The sequence below is a fragment of the Callionymus lyra genome, chromosome 12, assembly GCF_982586985.1.
Source record: "Callionymus lyra chromosome 12, fCalLyr1.hap1.1, whole genome shotgun sequence".
Lineage (NCBI taxonomy): Eukaryota > Metazoa > Chordata > Actinopteri > Syngnathiformes > Callionymidae > Callionymus > Callionymus lyra.
In genome coordinates, this window is record NC_141829.1 from 13,751,169 (window position 1) to 13,772,582 (window position 21,414).

Consider the following 21,414-nt stretch of genomic DNA (forward strand, 5'->3'; position numbering starts at 1 on the left):
TCAAATTTTTATAATATAATGTCAATATATTATTTTATGATGTGTATGTTTATTTCCAACACCATTAAAAAACGTTTCTTACAATCACTGAATATATGAATAATCTGCTTATTTTTAATTATCATCAATAACATTGTTGTTATTTATATTGTTATCATTAATGTTTTTGTTTCCAACCTTAATCTTTATCAAACGCGTGTTAACTTCCGGATAATAGTGATGCGTTCATTGTTTCAACGCGTCTTGAAATAAAAGATTATTTTGCGTTTATTTAAATAAACACTTAACTTTCTGAGGTCAGTTTTGCTTCAATTGATCTTTAACAATTCATAAAAGAAAATGTTGCCGTTTTATTTAATTATTTTTGAAGACAGTCATAATATTCGTATGTCGTATCTTATCTTACCTAAGAGTCCCTGAACGCAGCACCAGCCGGACATCAGCGTCCGTGTCGTGACGTACTTGCATAGTTTGGAAACTTTATTGAAGTTTAATTTAATATCCAGCTCTTAAAATTAAGTCGATTGTTAAGTAAGCGTTCAAGTATAATCTCATGTCGTTGTTTTTGTAAGCATGAAGAAGAAAAAAGTCACAAACGAGGTGGAAAAACAAAGGCTAAATTAAAAGTTAGCATTATTAGCATCACACGTGACCTGATCCCGGACATGTTTCCTGGACAGTGGGAGGATCTGGACTGACAGTCGCTTCTTCAGCGAGTTTGGAGAAACTTTTTTTTCTTCTGTAAAGCGATTTGTGACTCGAACCCATCATGGAGTCGCTGGAGAGAAACCGTCGTTGTGTGTTGTTTGTGTTTGTGTTGTTCGCTGCTCTGCGCTCGAGCCTCGCCGTGAAAGGTGAGTGACCAGTTGACCAGAAGTTCAACTCTGTCCAGGCCTTTTTTTTTTTAACTTGTTTTTCTCTTTTCCTTGACGTCTGCAAGAACTAAAAACATCTCCGCTGTAATGAATTGTTGTCCTTGAACATGACTTTTAAACCATAATAGCGATCAATGTTTGCAGTAAAAACACATAAAACGTTTAATAACTTTTTGTTTTCTATTGAATAATAACAAACATTCCAGCTTCAGAAAAACTACCAGAGTGAAGGAATCAGTTTAGGACTATTAGGGGAAATGAAAAACTCGTGTTTATGTGGGGGTTTTTTTGTTGTTAATTTTTCTCAGAAGAAAGTAATAGTTATTTTTAAAGCCTCTTTCTAGACCAGGGTCACAAGGCGCTTGAACAATCAAAAACAATACACAGTTAAACATAAATACACATTTGAAAACTCTTAAAGGTCAAAACAACATAGAGACAAACACAGCAGACCCAGAAAAAAGGGGAAAATCCTGCACAAATAAAAAGGTCTTGATTTATAACAAGTATTTAAGTTTATTATTTTCTTGATAAATATAATCTTTAAAAGGCACATACAGCCCACCAAGTGGTTTAATGCTTTATATGCTGCAGTTAAGATGGAAGAGATGGTTAGAATATATTTGACTTAAATGGCTCCAATTCACAGTGAAACCACACAAAAAATCCATAAAACATTAAACTAGAAACTATAAAATCAGATTTTATTTGACTTCAGCTTTTGTTTCATGATTTGTGAGCATTTAATTATTATCCAAAAGATTTAAACACAATATTTTATATCAGATAGAAAAAGTTATATAAGAAAAAAAAACAAGATCATAATTTATGTTGACTTTTTAGATTTTTTAGTTTTTTTTTGTCTTCCCATTATTCTGAGTCTTTTCGCTCTTGTGTTTGTGACTTGATGGCCCCTCACAACAGTTACTGTATAAAATGTGGCCCCTGACAAAAGTTAAATTGCTCTAGATGTCAAGTGTCAGGTAAAATCTAACGAGTAAAATGATATTCAAACTACAAGTTGCTATTGATAAAATCATAGACAAATTCTGACATAAATGGAACTAAACATGATACAAAGGATTTTATAAATATCAAAGTAGTAATGACTGCAAGTACTAATGGATGCAGGTTATAGATTTGCTTATTTTCTAAATGTTGTATTCATCTTCTGTAGTACAAAGTAGATCAGTACAAGATTTAATAACAAAAAGCTTATAGACACTAGAGTTGTTGTTGTTGTTTTTTTACACATCATAGTCAAGGCTTGTAACTGTTGTGTAAACTGTAACACACAGTTTCACCACTAGAGGGTTCTGTCTCCATTGAAATTCCTCCTAATCCCATTACGGCAAACCCCTTTCAATAGTCATCAGATACAAATTATAAATATTATTACCTTAAATGAAAACTAAATTATAGACAAAATAACAGATAAATCACAACTTAATTTACCGTATTTTTCCGACTATAAGGCGCACTTCCCGTTCTGTAATTTTCTCAAAAAATTCTCAGCACTGTGTCTAATAAGACCTTATTATATAATCCTGGTTGTACTACTGACGTCAAACCGATTTTATTCGGTAGAAAGCCACAACACAAGTCATCGTACTACGTGGAGTAAAACGAGGAAACCGCATGTATATATATATATATATATATTGTAATTTACCAACATTTTAAACCCTGTATAAGTACAATAAACATGTATGTACTAAATGAAATCTGTGTACTGGTTGTATCTTTTAACAATTGTTCATAGAAGCTTGTGAGAAGTTGCTTTATTAATTAAAACTGTATTAACACAACAATTTTTTGTCTGAGATCTACATCACATGAACATGCATGTAGTAGTAATTAAATGCGTTTTTAAACTTCTACTACTAATTCAATTCGTAGCTATTTCCAATCACTGTACATGATGTACTGCAGGGGGCAGCATTGGTCCTTCTTGGCAGCTTTTAGATTCCTATTCTGTGGCTAAATTTCCTTTGAAGGGACATGTGTAACCAACAACAAAACCAGCAGGAATCAGATTAATAAAATAAGAGTTTTCATTGATAACTGATGTTAATTAATCCTCTTCTCAGACTGTCCTGCAGATGGACGCACATGGGTTCCGTTCAAAGACAGATGTTACCACTTCGTCCACGGAGAGGAGGACAAAATCAAAAGCTACACTTTAGAAAGAGCCCGATCTCTGTGCCAAGGCTTCGGTCGGTATCTTATCTCGGATTCAAGAGCACATGTTTAGATACACATATTATCAGTGAGTCTGTTTGTTGTTGTTTCTTTTTTGTAGAGCTTTTGAGCGTCCAGAGCGCCGAAGAGAATGACTTTGTGCTTAAATATAGCCCAGAGGTGTGGAAGGGTCAAGTCAACGTGTGGCTGGGACTATATTACGACACCAACAGTAAGTACTTATTTATGATCATCACATGCGAGAGCTGCTGCATAACATGTACGACACTTTCTTGTTTTGGAGTCGGTGTAATAGTTATCGTTCTGTAAATAATACTTGCTATCGGACGTGATGATTGGTTGGAATTCAATGACACGTCTCTGCAGGACAACAATGTGTTGCGAGTGTAGTAGACGTTTAAAGTTCAGTCTTAAGATAAACAATATGGATTAGAGTCTTATTTCTACTAGAGTAATAGATTAGTTTGTTGTTTCTTGAGTTTGTAAACTTGTTTGTTTTTGCTGTTTAACAACAAAGTTTTAGCTATTTTCTTTCTATTCTTTTATTTCTTATAATTGCTTTCAAAATATGTCCAAACATCAGCTTTGAAAGCTGCTTCAGTCGACTGTATCCTCTCATTCTCAGTCATCGCCAGGATCTTGCAGGATTTCATTGTTCCCTTAACTTCGGAGGACGTAATGACTGCTGCCATCTAGCGGATGGAAGTTTAATTACAACAAAAAAATGAACAAATAGCATGGATAAACATGTTATTTCAAATAAATGAAAAAAAAAAAATTAAGCACACTTTACTGAACCATAAAAGCTGAAATAAAACTGATAAAAATAAAAACAAAAACTCCTTAAAAAGATCAAATAAAACCTGTTTTTTTTTTAATATCGAAACAATAGTGTTGAATATTGATACGGTATCTTGAAAAATAATAGAAAAATGTCCATGATGCAGACTGTGTGTAACTTCTGTCTCACTTTTGACATGCTTAGTCTAAGAGAAGACAATATTTATATTTGATAAAATGTTGAGTGTATCCCAGGTTACGTACATGTGTAAAAAAAACATGGACCAGAGACAGGATATGAACCTTCAACCCACACACACAAGTATAAAGTGACCTCCTCACAAGTCTGTCCCGCTTGTCTTCGATCAGGTGACACCATGAGGTGGTCCGGCGACCAACCCGTCACATTTACCAACTGGGAGGACAGAGATTCTCCCTCGGACCTGGTGCCGGTGGACACTTGCGTGGCTCTTCACACCAGCACCGGCAAGTGGGAGAGCATCAGCTGCCTGGACGAGCTGGAGAACGGCGTCATCTGCGAGACGTCCCAGAGTAAGACTCGAGAAAACACACACATCAGCTTTTCGAACCATTCTAGCTGACTCGTCTTTTTTTTTTTTCTCCCCTACATTAGCTGAGGAACCACATCGCTGTAAGTTCTCTTTATCTAATTCCTTTAAATCATTGTTGACTCTTCAATAATTGTAACTTCTGCAGCACCTCGGGGGCTCCTGTCGGCCATGGTCATCCTCAGCGTGGTGGCCATCATCGGGGTCTCCGCGGCTATTTGGTTCGTGCACCAGAGGAAGAATCCGGGGTCCTCCATCTTCACCGCTTTCGAGTATCACCCCCCGTTACGATTCCTGGACGCGGACCAGTCGTGTCTGGTGGAGGCTGAGGAGACCGAGGATGGTCCGTAGTTGTAGTGTGTACTTTTGGATGCCTTTTATTTGTGCTGCAAACTCAAGATAACGTCGAATGAAATCATGTGAAACTTGTATTTTCCTGGATGTTAAGTGTGAATGAAATCGGATTTAGATGCAAGACAGTCACGGAAACACAACCGCTTGTATTCAGATTGATTTTCGCAACAATTGTTCAAAAATAATATCTAATGCAACTTTAACAATGATTTAAAATGTCATGGTTTTATTCAACGAGCCAAAGATGCAGAGACTTGGGAACTCTAGCAACGTATATCAACTCAACCTCGCTTTAACGTTCCAGTTATCACTGCCTACATATTGACTCAAGAATAAAATAAACATATATTTCACTTTAATACTGATAAAGTGAGAGTTTTAATGCTCAGTTTTATATTAAAATGATTCTTTTGAAGCTTTAAATGATACAAATATCCGCATTACTGTAGTAATTATCAACTTGTGTCAAACTCTGTTAATGCTGCATGATTTTTATCATTTTATATTTTACACCATCTGTGAGTTTTCAAGCTTCGTTTGTTACTTTAACCATTCAGAGGACATCTGGAGTCCGATTTGACCATTTCCTTTTTCACTATCTGCCAACAAAATGCAACTTAAAATGCTTTTTGACACTTTAAAGGACACTTAACTTACACAAACATCATACAGGAACAGGTTTGTTCTAGATAGTTTCTTGATGATGGATCTTTTGTGTTCCTAATTTGTTCATACTGTGAACAAATTATAGAATTACATTTTGACCTGTCCACAGAATTTTCAGTTATTTTTTTTAAAACCAAGACATTCTTATTCGTGCAGGCTTTTCCCTGACTTTCTAGGACTCTAGGACTATGTCTGTCTTATGTGTCTTGATCATTTAAGTATATATTAACTGTTTGTTTGTGATTGTTAAAGAGCTTTGTGACTCTCTAGAAATAACCATTACTTACTTACAAAATGAAAGAAATCTGGCCTTTGTTTGTGACCTCAGTATTCTCATCTAATACTACTTCTATTATTATGTATCCTGTGTTACTAAATGTACTTCTAGTTTTTCTTGGCAGGAACTTCCCAATGAATCAATTGTGCAATATTGAAAGTATTTGCTTGAGTCTGAACCACACCTTATTTTTGTTTATAACAATAAAGTTTATTTTAAAATGTATTTTGATTTATTTATTTGAATACAATTGTGATGTATTTCCCCTTTATTATGATACCGGCATTCGGCGGCTAAGTGGAATCCCAAAATGGAAACTAATGTAATCTGGCTATACTTTGATGTCTAATTGAATCAAAAATACAATAACTTATATTAATATTACTTTAATATAAATATTTTTATGGTTGAAAATAGTTCAGTAAAACACTTTTCCACTTAAATTAAATATACTTTTCAATTTTCTTCTTTTTACTTTAAGATACTTGTGAAGGAAAAATAACTTGTAGTGCATAAATAAATGTATAATAGACCGGAAACTGTAGCTTTAAGAAAACAACACCTGACGCACAGCTTCAGGTCAACGTACAGTCACGTGATCACAAAACGTCCAAAGGTCCTCCAGGTGTGTGTGACGAGGTGAGTTGTCACCCGCGGATGAACCTTAACGTTTCTATATTTTTCGGACATTTCTCGCGGATGAAGACACTTTTAAACCTCAGAACAAACAGCCACTTCTGGCTCTAGTTTCACAGACGAGTTTCTGGCGCCATCTTGTGGCGTCATCCGCGTCACAACATGGTGTCGCTGCTCCGCTCCCTCCGCCACCACTCGGACGAGGTCAGCTGCTGCGCCTTCTCGCCGGCCCTGCTGGCCTCGGGCTCGGGGGATAAGACCCTGCGACTGTACGACACCTCGGACTTCTCGGAGGTCCCCCACTCGCCGCTCTCGGGTCACGGGTACGGGGTCCGCAGCTGGTGCTTCAGCGCCTGCGGAGGGTTCCTGCTCAGCTGCTCGGCGGATGGATACATCGCGGTGTGGCGGACGGACACGGGTGAAGCGGCCGCGGAGCTGCTGCACCCGGACCGGAGCGCGCTTCGCGTCTGCGCAGTAGCTCCGGACTCGTCCGTGCTGTTGGCGGGAGCCAGCGACGGTTCGGTGGTTCTGTGGGACTTCCCGTCCAGAACTCTGCTCAGGTACCGAGTCCAACTCAACATTGAGTCACGTGAAGACGGCTGACATTCTTAAAGGGACATTTAAAAGTATAAAACTTTTATTAAATATTCAACACTGCTCCCACAAGAAAAACCCAACGACCAACACCTCATTGCTAACTTATTTGTTCTTTTATTAACTATTAAATGTCAGATATTGTCAAAGCAACACCTTTATTTTCCACTATATCTCCCTTATTTTAGAAAAGATATGGGGCCCTTTGAAAGTATTCATGTGGCCCTAATGAGGTCAGAGTGTAACATGAAGTATGTGAAGCTAACATGTCTATTTTGTATTTATTATTGTGTTTTTAACTTCTCGAGTTCTTCGTTTAGAATTTTTAACCCTTGTTTTATCTCAGGGTCAAGGTGACCCGAAATCCCCCCCAAAAAATGTGTTTCTGTTATCCTTTGTGTTGCATTTTGTTTAAGGTGAACAACCACCACTGCATATGTATTCTTTAGAAGCCAGGGAGTTTTTTCACCTTGACCTTAACACAAGGGATACTAGAAACACATTTTCTTTAGGCCTACGGGTCACATTGACCCATAGACAACACAAGGCATACCACAAACACATTTGTTTTCGGACCTTTGGGTCCCCTTGACCCTGAGATTACACAATAGATACCTCAAACACCTTTGCAATATATATATATAAAAAGAAAATCACATTTTTAAACAGAGGATTATTTATTATTTAGTATACTTATTTTATTAAAATAATCTCATCTGACCCTGGTCTGGAAAAGCGCTCTATAAATATAAATTACTTACTAAAATTTTGTTTTATTGTATTTTATTTCATTTTATTTATATACTACACCTCAAACAAAAACAAAAACATTTGACCTTACTTGATTGTCAATAATCTTTTTTTGCGATTTTTGTCTACGAGGCCTCGTGAAACGGCTGTTTATTCAAGAGACTGTATCGTGATGCAGTGTGTTCACCACTAGATGGCACACTAAGCTGTAAACATGATGCTGTTTCATTGTTACCATTGTGTCCTTGTTTGGCATTATAAAAGACACGTCAACCAGCAACACCTTCATCATGGACTTAAACAATAATAAAACATAATCATTTTCACATTTCAATTCATTCTGTGCTTGCTTGAGACCTTGGCTCTGCCATCTAATGTAACTTAAAGAGACAATTGCTGTGTCTCAAATCGCATACTAGCGTACTCAAAGTTAGTATTTTTAGTGCGTAAGTATGGGAAATTTAGTGCGCCATGCACACTAAATTGGCGTACTAACACGCCCACAAAACTGAGTATGGTTCGATGGATACTAACCACCCTAAACGGCCGTCATCTTAATGACGTTTTAAACGGATGTTACATTATATATAAATGCATATTTATATGAATATACTTATATATATATATATACGTATTTTCAGCAGCAGTAGAAGGATGACACGTCTTCGCTGCTGATACCAGCTTAAATATCTCGCGAATATTTCGATTCTCATATTTTTTCTTTATTTATTTTTCCAAACTTGCAAAACGTGCTGCCAGCAGGTGGCGATAGTGTTCAAACAGCTGTTGCAACATCGTTAAATAGTAGTAGAAGAAGAACCTGTCACCTCAATTCCAGTTAGTGTGTAGCAGCAGTGTTTGATTTGAGACATACTATCTGTGGAGAATTTGCATACTAGTTAGTATGTACACTATCCTGATGCATACTAACTTCTAGTATACTAAGAGAAGTATGCGATTTGAGACACAGCAAGTGACTTTGTAATAGCTAACATGCTACAAGCTGGTATTTAAAATGACATAAATCCAGAAATTACGCCCTATATATATATATATATATATATATATAATTTTCATGTTTATGTTTTTTAAATAATACATTTCAAAAAGGGTATTTAGCTGAAATATTAGGTGTATCTTCTTTGTGGGACTTTCTGGACTAAATGTACATTTTATTATAATAGATATAGATAACAACATTAAAACATACTTCATGTAATCCAAAAAAACCTTGTTTGTTTCTGCGTCTCCAGCTGCAGGACGGTCAGCGAGGCCAGCGTGGTCTCCTGCTGCTTCTCTCCCTGCAGCCAGATGTTCTTGACCGGCTGCTCTCAGGGAGACCTTCGACTCTGGGACGTCAACGGGGACCTGATCCACGCCGAGAAGGACGCCCACGACCTGGGGGTCGCCTGCTGCACCTTCGCGCCGCAGTACAGCTCCGGTGAGTGTTTGACAGTCCTTTTCAAACGGCAGAAACCTCAAGCAGAACCAGACTTAGACTTAGCGTGGAAGGGATAATAGAGACAGGGGTGATGGAGAAAGAAGAGACAGGAAGACGAGAAGAAGAAGGTTATCTGTCGGGGACTTTAACTGTTGCTGTACATAATGGTATTTTGAGTGGATTCAGAATAAGTTGACAGAATGGTTTCCAGACACAAAAACATGGTGGTGAATAATTCATGGTCTCTACTCGTTTCATGCATTCATTACCGTCCACACTTTCCAGATGAAGGCTGTCTGGACTTCAGAGCGGCGTCCTGTGGACAAGACAGTCGGCTGAAGATCTGGGCGCTGTCTCAGAGTGGCGCTGCAGGTAGGATGGATCTGTGTGTCCTCAGCCGTGAGAGTTTGTTTGGTGGTGCGTGACTGAACCAGGAGGAAGGAATTCAGCGCCGCCGCCTCCAACGTCTCCGCAGAATAGAAGGATTTTATTAATGTTCCGACTCATTCATTATGGATCGCAGCGAGACGCTCCGAGGCGTCGTTCTGCCAGGAAAAAAAAAACAACTTTCGTTCGTTTACACTTTGGACGTGTAGGAAATGAAACCTGATAATTTTCACATTTGAAACAGTCAAATTAAATATAATATATATTTTCATGTGGCCCTCGGACAACCATTTTACTTGATTCTTGATTGAAAAAATAATTTGAAATTAGGGCTGTTTATTGGCAAGGATTTTGCGACACAATACGTATCACGATACATGTGTGACGATACAATATATTGCGATATATGGTGATACTGTAGAAACCACGATATATTATATTACAGTATATATACTTTTTCTGGCTTTTACAACAAAGAAATTAGCAAATACTTTCTCTAATCAAATGTAAAAGTACTTGTAGGAAAGTGCTTCTCAAAATATGATCAAAATGGTAAACTTATATAAATAAAACACACCACACAAATGAATAAACGCGTGAATGTGTGTGTTAATTGTAAAATAAAACATCAAATTATTGTCTTTTATACACACACTATAGGAATATAACCAGTAAAATAAATTTAAATTAAAATAAAATGTTTTTCAAAGGTAAAAAAAAAAGAATAGATTATTTATTATATTGAGTTACAGTGCTATTGAATATCGACACAATATAAGGAATACAAAATATTGCGATACATATTTTTATTGTTTTTCTTTCTCACATACGTATTTCAAATATTGTAATCATTTATTCTCTTATATTTTTTACTGGAGTATATTCAAATAATATGAAATAATATACCATATTTTTGCGCAGTTATCGATTTCTATTTTTTTTATATATAATTTTTTTCATTTAACATTGAGCATCTTTTACTTTAATTGTTCAAGCGACTAACTATATAAAATGTGGCCCTTCGAGAAATTTAATTGTCCACCCCTGGTGTAAATACTGAATAAATCGCTGCGCCCTCTAGTGGCACACACACACACAAAAAATGTGGCTCATAGAACCTTTAGTTCTATCTTATTTTTCCGCAAACGTTTCACCTTTTGCTAGTCTCTATCTTGTCGCCACCATTTTTTCCTCACAAAATATACAATCCTTTTCCACACTAAGTGCTGACGATGCAGTAGAACATAAGTGTCGTTGTTTAGCATATTTAGACGCACTCGATATATATTTAGACGCACTCCAACTGCCAAGAGTCGCTGTAAGTTTTTCACTGAAAGTCTTAGCAAAGCATTTCTGTCTTCTGTGGGTTCAAGAGCTGCTGCTGTATATAACCTCATCGTAATTTCTTGCAGAGCTTTAACGTGTAGACACTTGTGTTTATTCGAAATGTATGTCTTATTGTGTCGTTACACTTTATTGTGTACATGTTGTTCTCCTCATCAGTGCAAATGTGTTTGTAGCAGCGACTTGTTAAAAATGATTTGGTGGCTCTGAAGGCGTGACTCGTAAATCCAGAGGTGGATCCAGCACAGCGGCCACAGAGTCATTATAAAGGTTAATTTACGATGCGGTAATTGAATGTGTGTGTGTGTGTGTGTGTGTGTGTGTGTGTCCTCAGCCTGTGTGATGAAGCTGCTTCACACTCTCAGCGACCAGTCTGCGCCGGTGTTGTCTTGTGCCTTTTCCTCTGACGGGGCATTAGTTGTTTCAGGGTAAGAACGGCTCTTACTTTATCACTATTTTTGAACAAGTTACGTCCTGTTGGAACTGAGACTATATATACAACTATAAGCAACTTTAGGTGACATTTAAAAAATGCAATATTTTCAACTCACTCATGGGTCAACATGTACATTTCTAGAAGAGATTCCACCAAACAGCCTAAGGCTAAAGTAAAGTAAGTAGGAAAGATGAATTTCTGTCAAAGCTGAAGTACTGAGGGGAGTTTTTGATGCTCCCAGAAAGAGAAAACCAAAAAGTTTCATAAACATGAGGCCGATGACTAAAATTACAAAAACAAATTGCCCAAAAACAAAGGTCTATGTTGTAAAAACACTGCCACGATGCTACAGTATAAAAGTATGTTGACGCAGTTACTAGATAACGTTTAGATTTTTTTTTTCCTTTTACATATGAATGTAATGATTGATTTTATTTTCTTAAAAAGTGACAATTAACTGAGAAACAGTCTCTTGAATGACTTTATAGAGGAAAAGATACGATAAAATGAGCAACATTTGACTGAATTTTGAATTTCTGAAGTCATGATTTGCCAAAGCAGCATCACATACACTTTTTGACTTTTATTTTTCCTAATAGTTTCTGTTATTATTGCTTTTGTTTTCAAAAGTCAGAATTCGCTCATGAAGACTCATTACATTAGTTTAAAGAAGGAACAGATATAATAAAACTAGCAACATTTTGACCAAAAAAAACCCCTGCAATGATTGTTTTTATTTTGAAAAATCCTGTTTGACCCACATTTGCTTTTGTGTTGACCCTGAGATAACACAAGAGTTGACCTAATAGAAGGAAAACATACAATGAAATTAGCAGCTTTTGACTTGTTGAAAAAAATAAAATAAAATATGTAATGATTACTAAAAGTCAAGATTCTCCAAAGCAGCGCTACATAACATTTAGACTTTTCTTTCTTTAATATTTTGTAATTGTCAGGTTAGGAATATGACTTAAAGCTGTTAACTAAGAAAAAGAAGAGACATCAGATTTGATTTAAAGAATAGTAATAGTATTTTACCATATGTAATATATATATACAGTGTATATATATATATATATATATATATATCATGATTCTCTCAGTCAAACTGTCCTTAATGACTTTGTAGAAGGAAAACTGACAGTAAAATTTAATTCATTTTAACTTGTTTTTAAATATATATTTTCTCTAAGGATCGGTTTTATTTTGAAAAGTCATATTTCAGTCAATTCTCTTTAATGCCTTTTCAAAAGAAAAACATAATTTATTTTTAAAGAATTTTCTTGGTCTATGAGTCATTACATCTTTTCTAAATCATATTTGTCGTGCAATTTGACTAGGTTAGGTTAGGTAGAACTTTATTGAAATTGTTTTTTTCCAATTATGTCTAATTGGAAAAAAACAATACAATACAGCAATAAAAATAAGAACAAGCAATAAAAATAAGAACAAAAACAAAGAGAAATAAAGAGAAGGAACAAGATGATACAATCTAAGTCTAAAGATAAAGAACATAGATCAAAGAAAAATAACAAAGACAAAGAAAGGATACAAAGATTAACATAGAACAGAACATTCAGATACTTTCACTTCACTCCTGCCCCCGAACTCAGAATTGTACAATTTAATAGCCCGAGGAATGAATGAGTCCTTGAGTCTATTAGTTTTGCACCTGGGAAGGAGCATTCGTGCTCCATCTGCTTCTCTGTGATTATTTTGTACTGTAATTGATTTAATTAGATTTCTTTTTCAAGTAGTTTTCACTAGATCTAAACATCAATCTCTGTCTTTGAGGTTCAAATGTGCACAAAAGTATCCTATTGCACATGTGTTACGTAGTTTAATCCCCTCGTCATTGATGATTTCATGTTCTTATACCCGAAAGTCTGATCTGTCTTCATTTGAAACTCGTTTCCCTCTTCGTCTGATCTCTCACCAGCTCGGTGGATAAGACGGTGACGGTGTACGATGTGGTGAGTGAAGCCGTTCGTCTGCCTCAGACCTTCAGACTCATGCTTGTGTTCTTCGCCCCCCACAGGTCGAGGGAATCCTGCTCCACAGGCTGCAGCAACATGACAGGTACACGTCCTCGCCTCCTGCAGCGCAGGAACGTTTGCGGGCGTCACGAGAGTATTTCACATCAAGAAAAACCCGACGCCTGCTCGATTAACTCCGACTCATCCGGAGTTTCTGACGCAACGCTTGTGTTTCTGCAGGTGCTGAGATGCTTTGAAGTTCTTGCATTGATGTCAGATGGTCTTCTATCTCCTCACGCGTCTGTCCAACCCTCGAACAGGTACGTGACCGCCGTGGCGATGTCGCCCACCATGCCCTGGATCGCGACCGGTTCCATGGACCGGACGGTGAACGTGTGGAGGATCGGAGACGGATCGGAGCGACCCGGTAAGACGTGAACCAGACGTTTCCACCATCAAAGTCCTTCAAAATAAGGTTTTTTTTATTCATCTGGCGGACGAGAGTCAAGGCCTCGGGGGCCACACAAGGATGTATGTTGATGGTTATTCACTTTTTTCTTCTCCAAATGACTGTTGCATCCATGCACCTCCGTCCAGAGCACATTTTCTCAGGGGCCACATTTTACACAGGGGCTGTTGTTAGGGGCCGTGAAGCAAAAAAAAGAGCGTAAATTATAAAATAAATTAATAAAATTAAGCTAAATGTGCCATAATTATTAACATTTAATTTACAAAAATATCTGATAGCAGTTTTTATATTCACTTTTTTTTTTAGGGCCTGTAAATACTCTCAAATATTGAACCAAACAAAAGTACTAAAATAAAAACCCTATGCTCAAAATGAGAGACTAGTAATGAATAATGGAAATAAGCACTAAATAAAATAATTGTTAGTTTTACATGATCTTCCACCTAATAAGGGCCTTATGAACACAGTTAAGTAAGTAAAGTTAAATTAAGTTATCTCTAAAGCGTATTTCTAGACCAGGGTCACAAAGCGCTTTAACAATCAAAAACGATACACAGTTAAAACTATATACTATAAAAGGCCAAGACACATAAGACGAACACATCCGTGTGTCTCGCCTGCAGTTAATACAAAACTCTGCAGCGAGAATTTCTGAGCTGCTCTAGTAGAAGAACTCACATTTCTCCGATCCTTAAAACTCTTCACTGGCTGCCAGTTTCTTTCAGGATCAATTTTAAAATTCTGGTTCTTACTTTCAGATCTATTCATGGTCAGACCTTCCATCAATGATCTGATCCAGCCTTACACCCCAGCTCGGGCTCTGAGGTCTGTGGATCAGAATCTACTGATGGTCCGGGTAATTATATCCTGTCGTGAGGGGCCGTCAAGCCGAAAGAGCGAGCGAAGATCCATGCTATGATGTCAAGTAAAAAATAAAAAAATAATAAAAACGGATATGTATAAATATTTTTCATTCAAATGAGTATTTTAAGGGGCAGAAAATATTCAGCAAAAGGATGAAAAATAAGACACAAATAATTGAAGTTGTATTTTGCGTGTGGATTTGCTGACGTTATTCTCTTTCATATGTGTTTGCAGAAGACGAATCAAAGGCGACTCTGGATGAAGGTATAATATATATATAACCAAGATCGTGGCTCTGATGTTTCCCACTTTTGACCTGAAGGGGTATTTTTCACCCCCGACTGTGTCTGCTGGTCATAGAGTCGTTTCAAATCATCCCTTCCTTGAGTGAACCCACTCATGACATCTTTATTTAGCAGGAACCGTCAATGTTCTCACAGAACACACAGTGATCGTGAAGCAGCAACACTTTGATGATTTCATTCATTATTCCAACAGTAGTTCCTTTTTGTGTTGGTTTTATTCATCACTAGTTCAACTCTAAATATGGCTTTTGTTGTTGTTTTTACGAGCGTTTATTGTCCGTCAAAATAATTCAAATGAATATTTTAAAAATATTTTCTTTAACATCAGATTAGAAAAATAAAATAAAGTACAATAAAAATTGAGCCTATTCAGGTCGATCTTATTCACCTTTATCTTTTGCGTGACGGTCCCTAACAACAGTCACCGTACACAATGTCTGACTGTAAAATTATCCTTTCATTCTTTTCAGCTCAACGTATCTTCATCACTTCTGTGCTGAAATCACTAATCTTCTGTCCCTTATCTTATCTTAAACACTGATACCGTTTTAAAGTCAGAACTTCAAAGATCGGAACTAAACTAAACCTTTGACGTTTATTTTGAGGGACCATCAAGCCAAAATAAAGGAGGGATAAAGAAAACGAGTCACAATGATAGCATAAAAAAAAAGATCAAAAGTTGTAATTATATATATAAAAGTAGATTTTCATCACTTAAAAACATCTTATTGTAATAAGTGTTCCTTTTCCATTCATTTTTTAAAAACAAAGACATTTCAAATAATAGATAGAATTTAACGTATGATTGATAATAAAACCAATTACAAAACAATATTATTTGTTTACTGAAATATTCTCGACTCATAGGGCCGCATTAATACAGTCAAAAGGCCCTATGTGGCCCCCGAGCCGCACTTTACTAAAAGTATTTTCTGTTCTTTTAGTTTTCTGAACATTTCCTTTATTTATTTACGTTATGATCTGGAGTCTGGATGAGTTTCCGGCTTCATGAGGTGACGTTGATTCAGGACGAGCGTCTCTGTCGTCGTCGCTCACGGAGCGAACGAGACTCGAGACGAGCTGCTGACGTCGTTCAACGATTTTTGTGTCATCTTCAGCCTCGTGACGAACGACGGCTGCACTCGTTTAACGTCTCACTCCGTCCTCCAGAGAGACGACGGCGCGTCCGTCAGTGTCACCGTCGGTCGAGTGTTGGTTCAGCGTCACCGTCCACGAGACGAGCTTCGAACGCAGCTTGTGTTGCTAATGTGTGCGACAGAACAACGTTAAGAACTGACCTCAAATCTGCTGAGACCAAGTCATGCTAGAGAAATTCTGATTAACATTTGGATTCTATTGAACATCTGTCGTCGCACAAACTAATAAGTACTAGTGTGTGTTATTCTCTTTTTTATTTGTGTGACTATTTTTCTAAATGTAGTTTCTTGTTTTTCATTTCACGTGTGTATTTGTTGTGCACAGTTTCCTGTAGGTGTGCTGACACTTTTGTGTTTGCGTGCTTTAGTATTATAAGGATATTTTTGTGTATATATGAGTGTTGGTGTACGTTAATGTGTGCGTAGTTTTTTTTGGTGTTTGTGTTTTAGTTTGCATGTTTGTTTCAGTGCGTTTGTGTGCACACCTTTTATTGGTATACCCGTTAATTTTGTGTTTTATTGTGTATGTTTGTTTGAGTGCATTTGTGTGTGCACATTTTTTTTGGTGTACTTGTTGCAATTCAGTTTTGGCCTGTATGTTTGTGTAATTGCATTTTATGTGTGCACACTGTTTCGTGTACGTGTTTTGGTTGGGTTTTGGTGTGTATGATTGTGTGATTGAGTTTTTGTGTGCACAGTTTTTGGTTTATGTGTTTTGGTGTGTATGATTGTGTGAGTGCGTTTTTGTGTGCACTTTTTGGTGTATGTTTTTGGTTGTGTTTCGTCATGTATGTATGTGTGATTGCATTTATGTGTAAACAGTTTTTGGTGTACGTGTTGTGGTTGGGTTTTGGTGTGTATGATTGTGTGATTTTGTTGTTGTGTGCACACTTTTTGGTGTATGTGTTCTGGTGCGGTTTGGTGTGTGTTTTTGTGTGCACACTTTTTGATGTAGGTGTCGTGGTTGGGTTTTAGTGTGTACGATTGTGTGACTGCGTTTTTGTGTGCACCGTTTTTGGTGTACGTATTTTGGTTGTGTTTTGGTGTGTATGATTGTGTGAATGCGTTCAGTGTGCACACTGTTTGGTGTATTTGTTTTTGTGTGTATGATTGTGTGAGTGCGTTTATGTTTGCACACTTTTTGGTGTACGTGTTGTAGTTGGGATTTGGTGTGTATGATTGTGTGATTTCGTTGTTGTGTGCACACTTTTTGGTGAGTTCTTTGGTGTTGACACTTTTGTTGTACTTTTTATTTAATTTGTGTTTTGCTGTATGTTTTTTTGCGTGTCCTCTTGTGTGTCTGTTAAGAAATCAGAAAACCCTTTTAAAATAGTATTGCATCTAAAACATGTGTGTTTTTATTTCCTTGTGTGAACTGAGAAGTCGTTGTGTTCTCCAGGACGTGGACGGCAGACGCACACACGGCTGCAGCTGCAGGACTGGTCAGAGAAGGACGTGCAGGCCTGGATGTGTGAAGAAGGTCTGGAGGAGCTTCTGGACGTCTTCAAGGACAACAACATGGACGGAGCAGAACTCAGCGAGCTGACCAGAGACACCATGACTGAGCTGGGAATAGGTGAGAACACACACGCACACACACACACACACACACACACACACACATGCGCACACGCACACGCGGATCACTGATGCTTCCCAGCATGTGAGGATCTTGTGAAACCAAAACATCTGCTACAAGGTCAGTGAAGGTCGTCATTCACTAGAGGTCAGAAGGAAAGAAAAACAGCTTCAGCTTCAGTTGATCCTTCATTACGTCTATGGTTTAATAATACCTACATTAATACACAAACTAAAGTGGATGAATAATCGAAGCATTAGATGTCAAGAAGGTCAACAAGTCAAGACCCCCCGAAAAAATCTTAATATAACAATAGTGTTTAAAAAAAAACTAAAAGTAATGTCAACAGAAATATTAATGAGACAATGAAATTTTAAAAACAACAAACTGTTTGGGCGATTTATCTTTGATTTGTCTTCTCTATATTTCTATGTTTAACTATTTCTACTGAAAACATGTATTTTGATTTTACATAGTTAAATATATAATTATATTTCTTAATAAGAAGAACATTATAAATACAAGAAATTATTTTTGTTTTTATTTGACTGAGGTACTAAGAGATGAGAAGATTTGAATTTACTATATTGCAGTTACACTATTACGACACTAAGGGGAGTCAGAACGACGATTTAAACTCCTACATATTGGGCCTTTAATATTAACAGGGATCTGTTTAGATCTATTTCGTATTTTCCTTGATTTTATGAGACTCCTTTGTTTGTCTTAGTGTTGTCTTGACCTTTTAGCATATATTTCTATTATATATATATATATATACTGTATTAGTCACTTCCTCACATTAAATCTTCTGTATATTCTGTGTTTAAGTCCAATTGTTGATCCACATTATTGTTTGTTCATGAAGCTGAAACAAGACTGCGTTTTCTCCAGATGTCTTTATCTACTTATGTTGCCATGGCGACGCCTCGCCGGCTTCCTAATTGTAGTGTATAGCTCTGTGGAATATTCAATTTATCAGAATAACCAGCAATGACATCGACAAACATCGCTGCGAGCGACACATTTGTGCTCCAGAGTCTTTTTATTATTGATAATCAGAGAATTCAGTCGCTGTTGATCCACCTGTGTTTCTGTCTGTGTACAATTATTGCATCATCTGTAGCAAACACACCATGTGACCTTTTTTACTTCCTGTCACTTCCTCACCTGTTATGATTCAAATAAGTGCAGGTAGAATTTAAATCATCACCTTTATTACAAAAAAAAGAACAATTAATTGATACAGAATAATGCAGGATTGTTAACATAAACCAATAAAAGAGAGATGTTGGAATGTTTTCACACAAAATCTTTAATATATTACAATACAGCAACAATAATATACATTTTTATGATATATACGGATCAATTCATGTTATTCGTTTATGAAAAACGATCATAAATGGGCCTTAAATTAAGAAATGCATGACCTCTGACCTCTGTGTTACCAGACATTAAATAGATGGAAATTGTTAAATAAACGTCTTAAAATACACCTAAAATATACATCAATAGAGGTGAAAATTGTTAAATAAACATCTTAAAATACACCTAAAATATACTCAAATCAATTTCAACTGAAAGAAATAAAAAACGAAATGAGAAAAACTGTATCGTCTTTTGTGGCGAAGTTAAAAAACTATTTGACATAAATCATTTAATAGAATAACTACATACAATTATTTATTTATTTAAATTAACAATTTAATAAATATTAAAAAATTAAGGGACGTGAATGTAAAAAACATTTTAGAGAGAGTTGCTCCGCTGAGTGTGTTGACCTTCTGTCACTCACTTGAAGGTCACACCATGTGATCTGGTTCCATCTTGCGTTCTTCACCTGATCAAACACGACAAGTCAGATCTGACGACGAGAGTTGATTGACAGGCAGGTCCAGGTGTGTGTGTGTAACGTTGTCGTCACTCAGAGTCCGTGGGGCTCCGGGGTCGACTGCTGAGGAAGATCCAAACTCTCAAGGACGAGATGAGCAGCGACGACTTCCCCGACGAGTTCCTGTGTCCGATCAGCCGAGAGCTGATGAAGGATCCAGTCATCGCTGAAGGTTCAGAGGAGTTTATGTTCACGTCACTACCATACTTTTGTTCATGTACTTTTCTTATTCATATACTTTTCTTAGACACCAGTAACTATAGTTGTTCATTTAGTTCAATTTTTTCTGTTTTAACCAACTTAGTTCTTGACTCACTTGCTGCTTTTGTTCAATTTTTTTTATTTTTTAATTTGGGACAAAACATTTTTATTTTATACTTTAATTTTTTGCATTTTCATCCTGTTTTTTTTTTTTTTTTTATTTTGAGCAGATATCTAAATATTTTTTTATTTATACATTTTCTTTTATATTTATAAGTTGACACTGTGTATAATTTAAAATTAAAAAATATTTTTTTATATTTTGTTGTCATTCCTGGAAAACATTATCTACATCTACCAGTAAAGTACCTACCAGAAATATATATATACATATATATATTTTATTTTGCCTTCTTTAACATATTAATGTAAACAATTTTTTTCCCCCGACCCAGCTTTGATCTTCCTTTTTCCAATGTTTAATCAGAACATTAAAATGTCATCCCAGGGTTTTTAAACATCATTTATTTTATCATTTAATGTATACTTTCTTTTTTTAAATATATTTTTTATAAATTGATCAATTTTGTATTTAATTTATTTGGCAGTGTTTTTGTTTATTATTGAAATTTAATATGAATAAGTTGAATTTTCTAATATTTTTTTATTGTTTCTTTCTCAACATCAGCTGCTTCTCTCACACATTTAAAGGAACCTTCAACTTTCCAAACAACAGAAACTCAACAACCGTAAAAGTGTTGGAACTACTTTCCTGACTCTGTTCTCTCCACAGACGGATACTCGTACGAACACGACTCCATCGAGGCCTGGATCAAAGGGAAGAACAAGCGAAGTCCGATGACCAACCTGCCGCTGAAGACCACCCTGCTGACCCCCAACAGATCCCTGAAGACGGCCATACAGAGATGGAGGTCCACACACTGACTGTTCACTCACTTACACTCCCTGGAAAACTTCATTTACAGTCGTGATCAAATCAAACACGATTTCAATGATGCATAAAAGGCCAGCAAGTATGAACCAATTGAATTTTTAACTTTTAAAACTAAAATACTTTAATTGTAAAAATAAAACCTATAAACACACAGGCTTTATATCCAGTGTGGATGCTTTCGTATTTTTCTTGAACAAACCCATTTGATGTGGATCACGACGCTCAAAAACCTGTCAAAATGTTTTTTTACGACTTTGTTAAGCTATGAAGCTGCACGGCGTAGTATTTCTTACTGAGGCTACATAGTATTACTCTGCAAAACTCTGTAGTATTTCTTACTGAGGCTCCATAGTATTACTCTGCAAAGCTCTGTAGTATTTCTTACTGAGGCTACATAGTAATACTTTGCAAAACTGTAGTATGTATTACTGAGGCTACATAGTATTACTCTGCAAAACTCTGTAGTATTTCTTACTGAGGCTACATAGTAATACTTTGCAAAACTGTAGTATGTATTACTGAGGCTACATAGTATTACTCTGCAAAACTCTGTAGTATTTCTTACTGAGGCTCCATAGTATTACTCTGCAAAGCTCTGTAGTATTTCTTACTGAGGCTACATAGTAATACTTTGCAAAACTGTAGTATGTATTACTGAGGCTACATAGTATTACTCTGCAAAACTCTGTAGTATTTCTTACTG

At 36.4% G+C, this 21,414-nt stretch overlaps 2 protein-coding genes across 2 annotated transcripts; both read left to right on the top strand.

Annotated features, from left to right (window-relative positions):
- Positions 1-450: 450 nt before the first annotated feature.
- Positions 451-5,948, top strand: cd302 (CD302 molecule). Its single transcript, XM_087804409.1, has 6 exons — positions 451-854; positions 2,966-3,091; positions 3,178-3,288; positions 4,227-4,409; positions 4,492-4,509; positions 4,575-5,948. Exons 1-6 carry the CDS (start codon positions 770-772, stop codon positions 4,775-4,777), a joined length of 726 nt encoding a protein of 241 aa, XP_087660535.1. The 5' UTR covers positions 451-769; the 3' UTR covers positions 4,778-5,948.
- A 520-nt stretch (positions 5,949-6,468) lies between these two features.
- LOC148068354 (WD repeat, SAM and U-box domain-containing protein 1-like) lies at positions 6,469-20,871 on the top strand. Its single transcript, XM_087803957.1, has 11 exons — positions 6,469-6,919; positions 8,957-9,144; positions 9,430-9,516; positions 11,210-11,303; positions 13,251-13,284; positions 13,350-13,390; positions 13,608-13,714; positions 14,855-14,884; positions 17,482-17,658; positions 19,593-19,727; positions 20,550-20,871. The coding sequence occupies exons 1-11, from the start codon at positions 6,522-6,524 to the stop codon at positions 20,699-20,701; spliced, it is 1,443 nt and encodes a 480-aa protein (XP_087660083.1). The 5' UTR covers positions 6,469-6,521; the 3' UTR covers positions 20,702-20,871.
- The last annotated feature ends 543 nt before the right edge of the window (positions 20,872-21,414 follow it).

Coding starts and splice junctions, on each gene's coding strand:
- cd302 (XM_087804409.1), top strand. CDS start 770: ATGGAGTCGCTGGAGAGAAACCGTCGTTGTGTGTTGTTTGTGTTTGTG. Junction 3,092..3,177: donor ATCTCTGTGCCAAGGCTTCG/GTCGGTATCTTA, acceptor TCTTTTTTGTAG/AGCTTTTGAGCGTCCAGAGC. Junction 3,289..4,226: donor ACTATATTACGACACCAACA/GTAAGTACTTAT, acceptor GTCTTCGATCAG/GTGACACCATGAGGTGGTCC.
- LOC148068354 (XM_087803957.1), top strand. CDS start 6,522: ATGGTGTCGCTGCTCCGCTCCCTCCGCCACCACTCGGACGAGGTCAGC. Junction 9,517..11,209: donor GTCTCAGAGTGGCGCTGCAG/GTAGGATGGATC, acceptor GTGTGTCCTCAG/CCTGTGTGATGAAGCTGCTT. Junction 14,885..17,481: donor AAAGGCGACTCTGGATGAAG/GTATAATATATA, acceptor TGTGTTCTCCAG/GACGTGGACGGCAGACGCAC.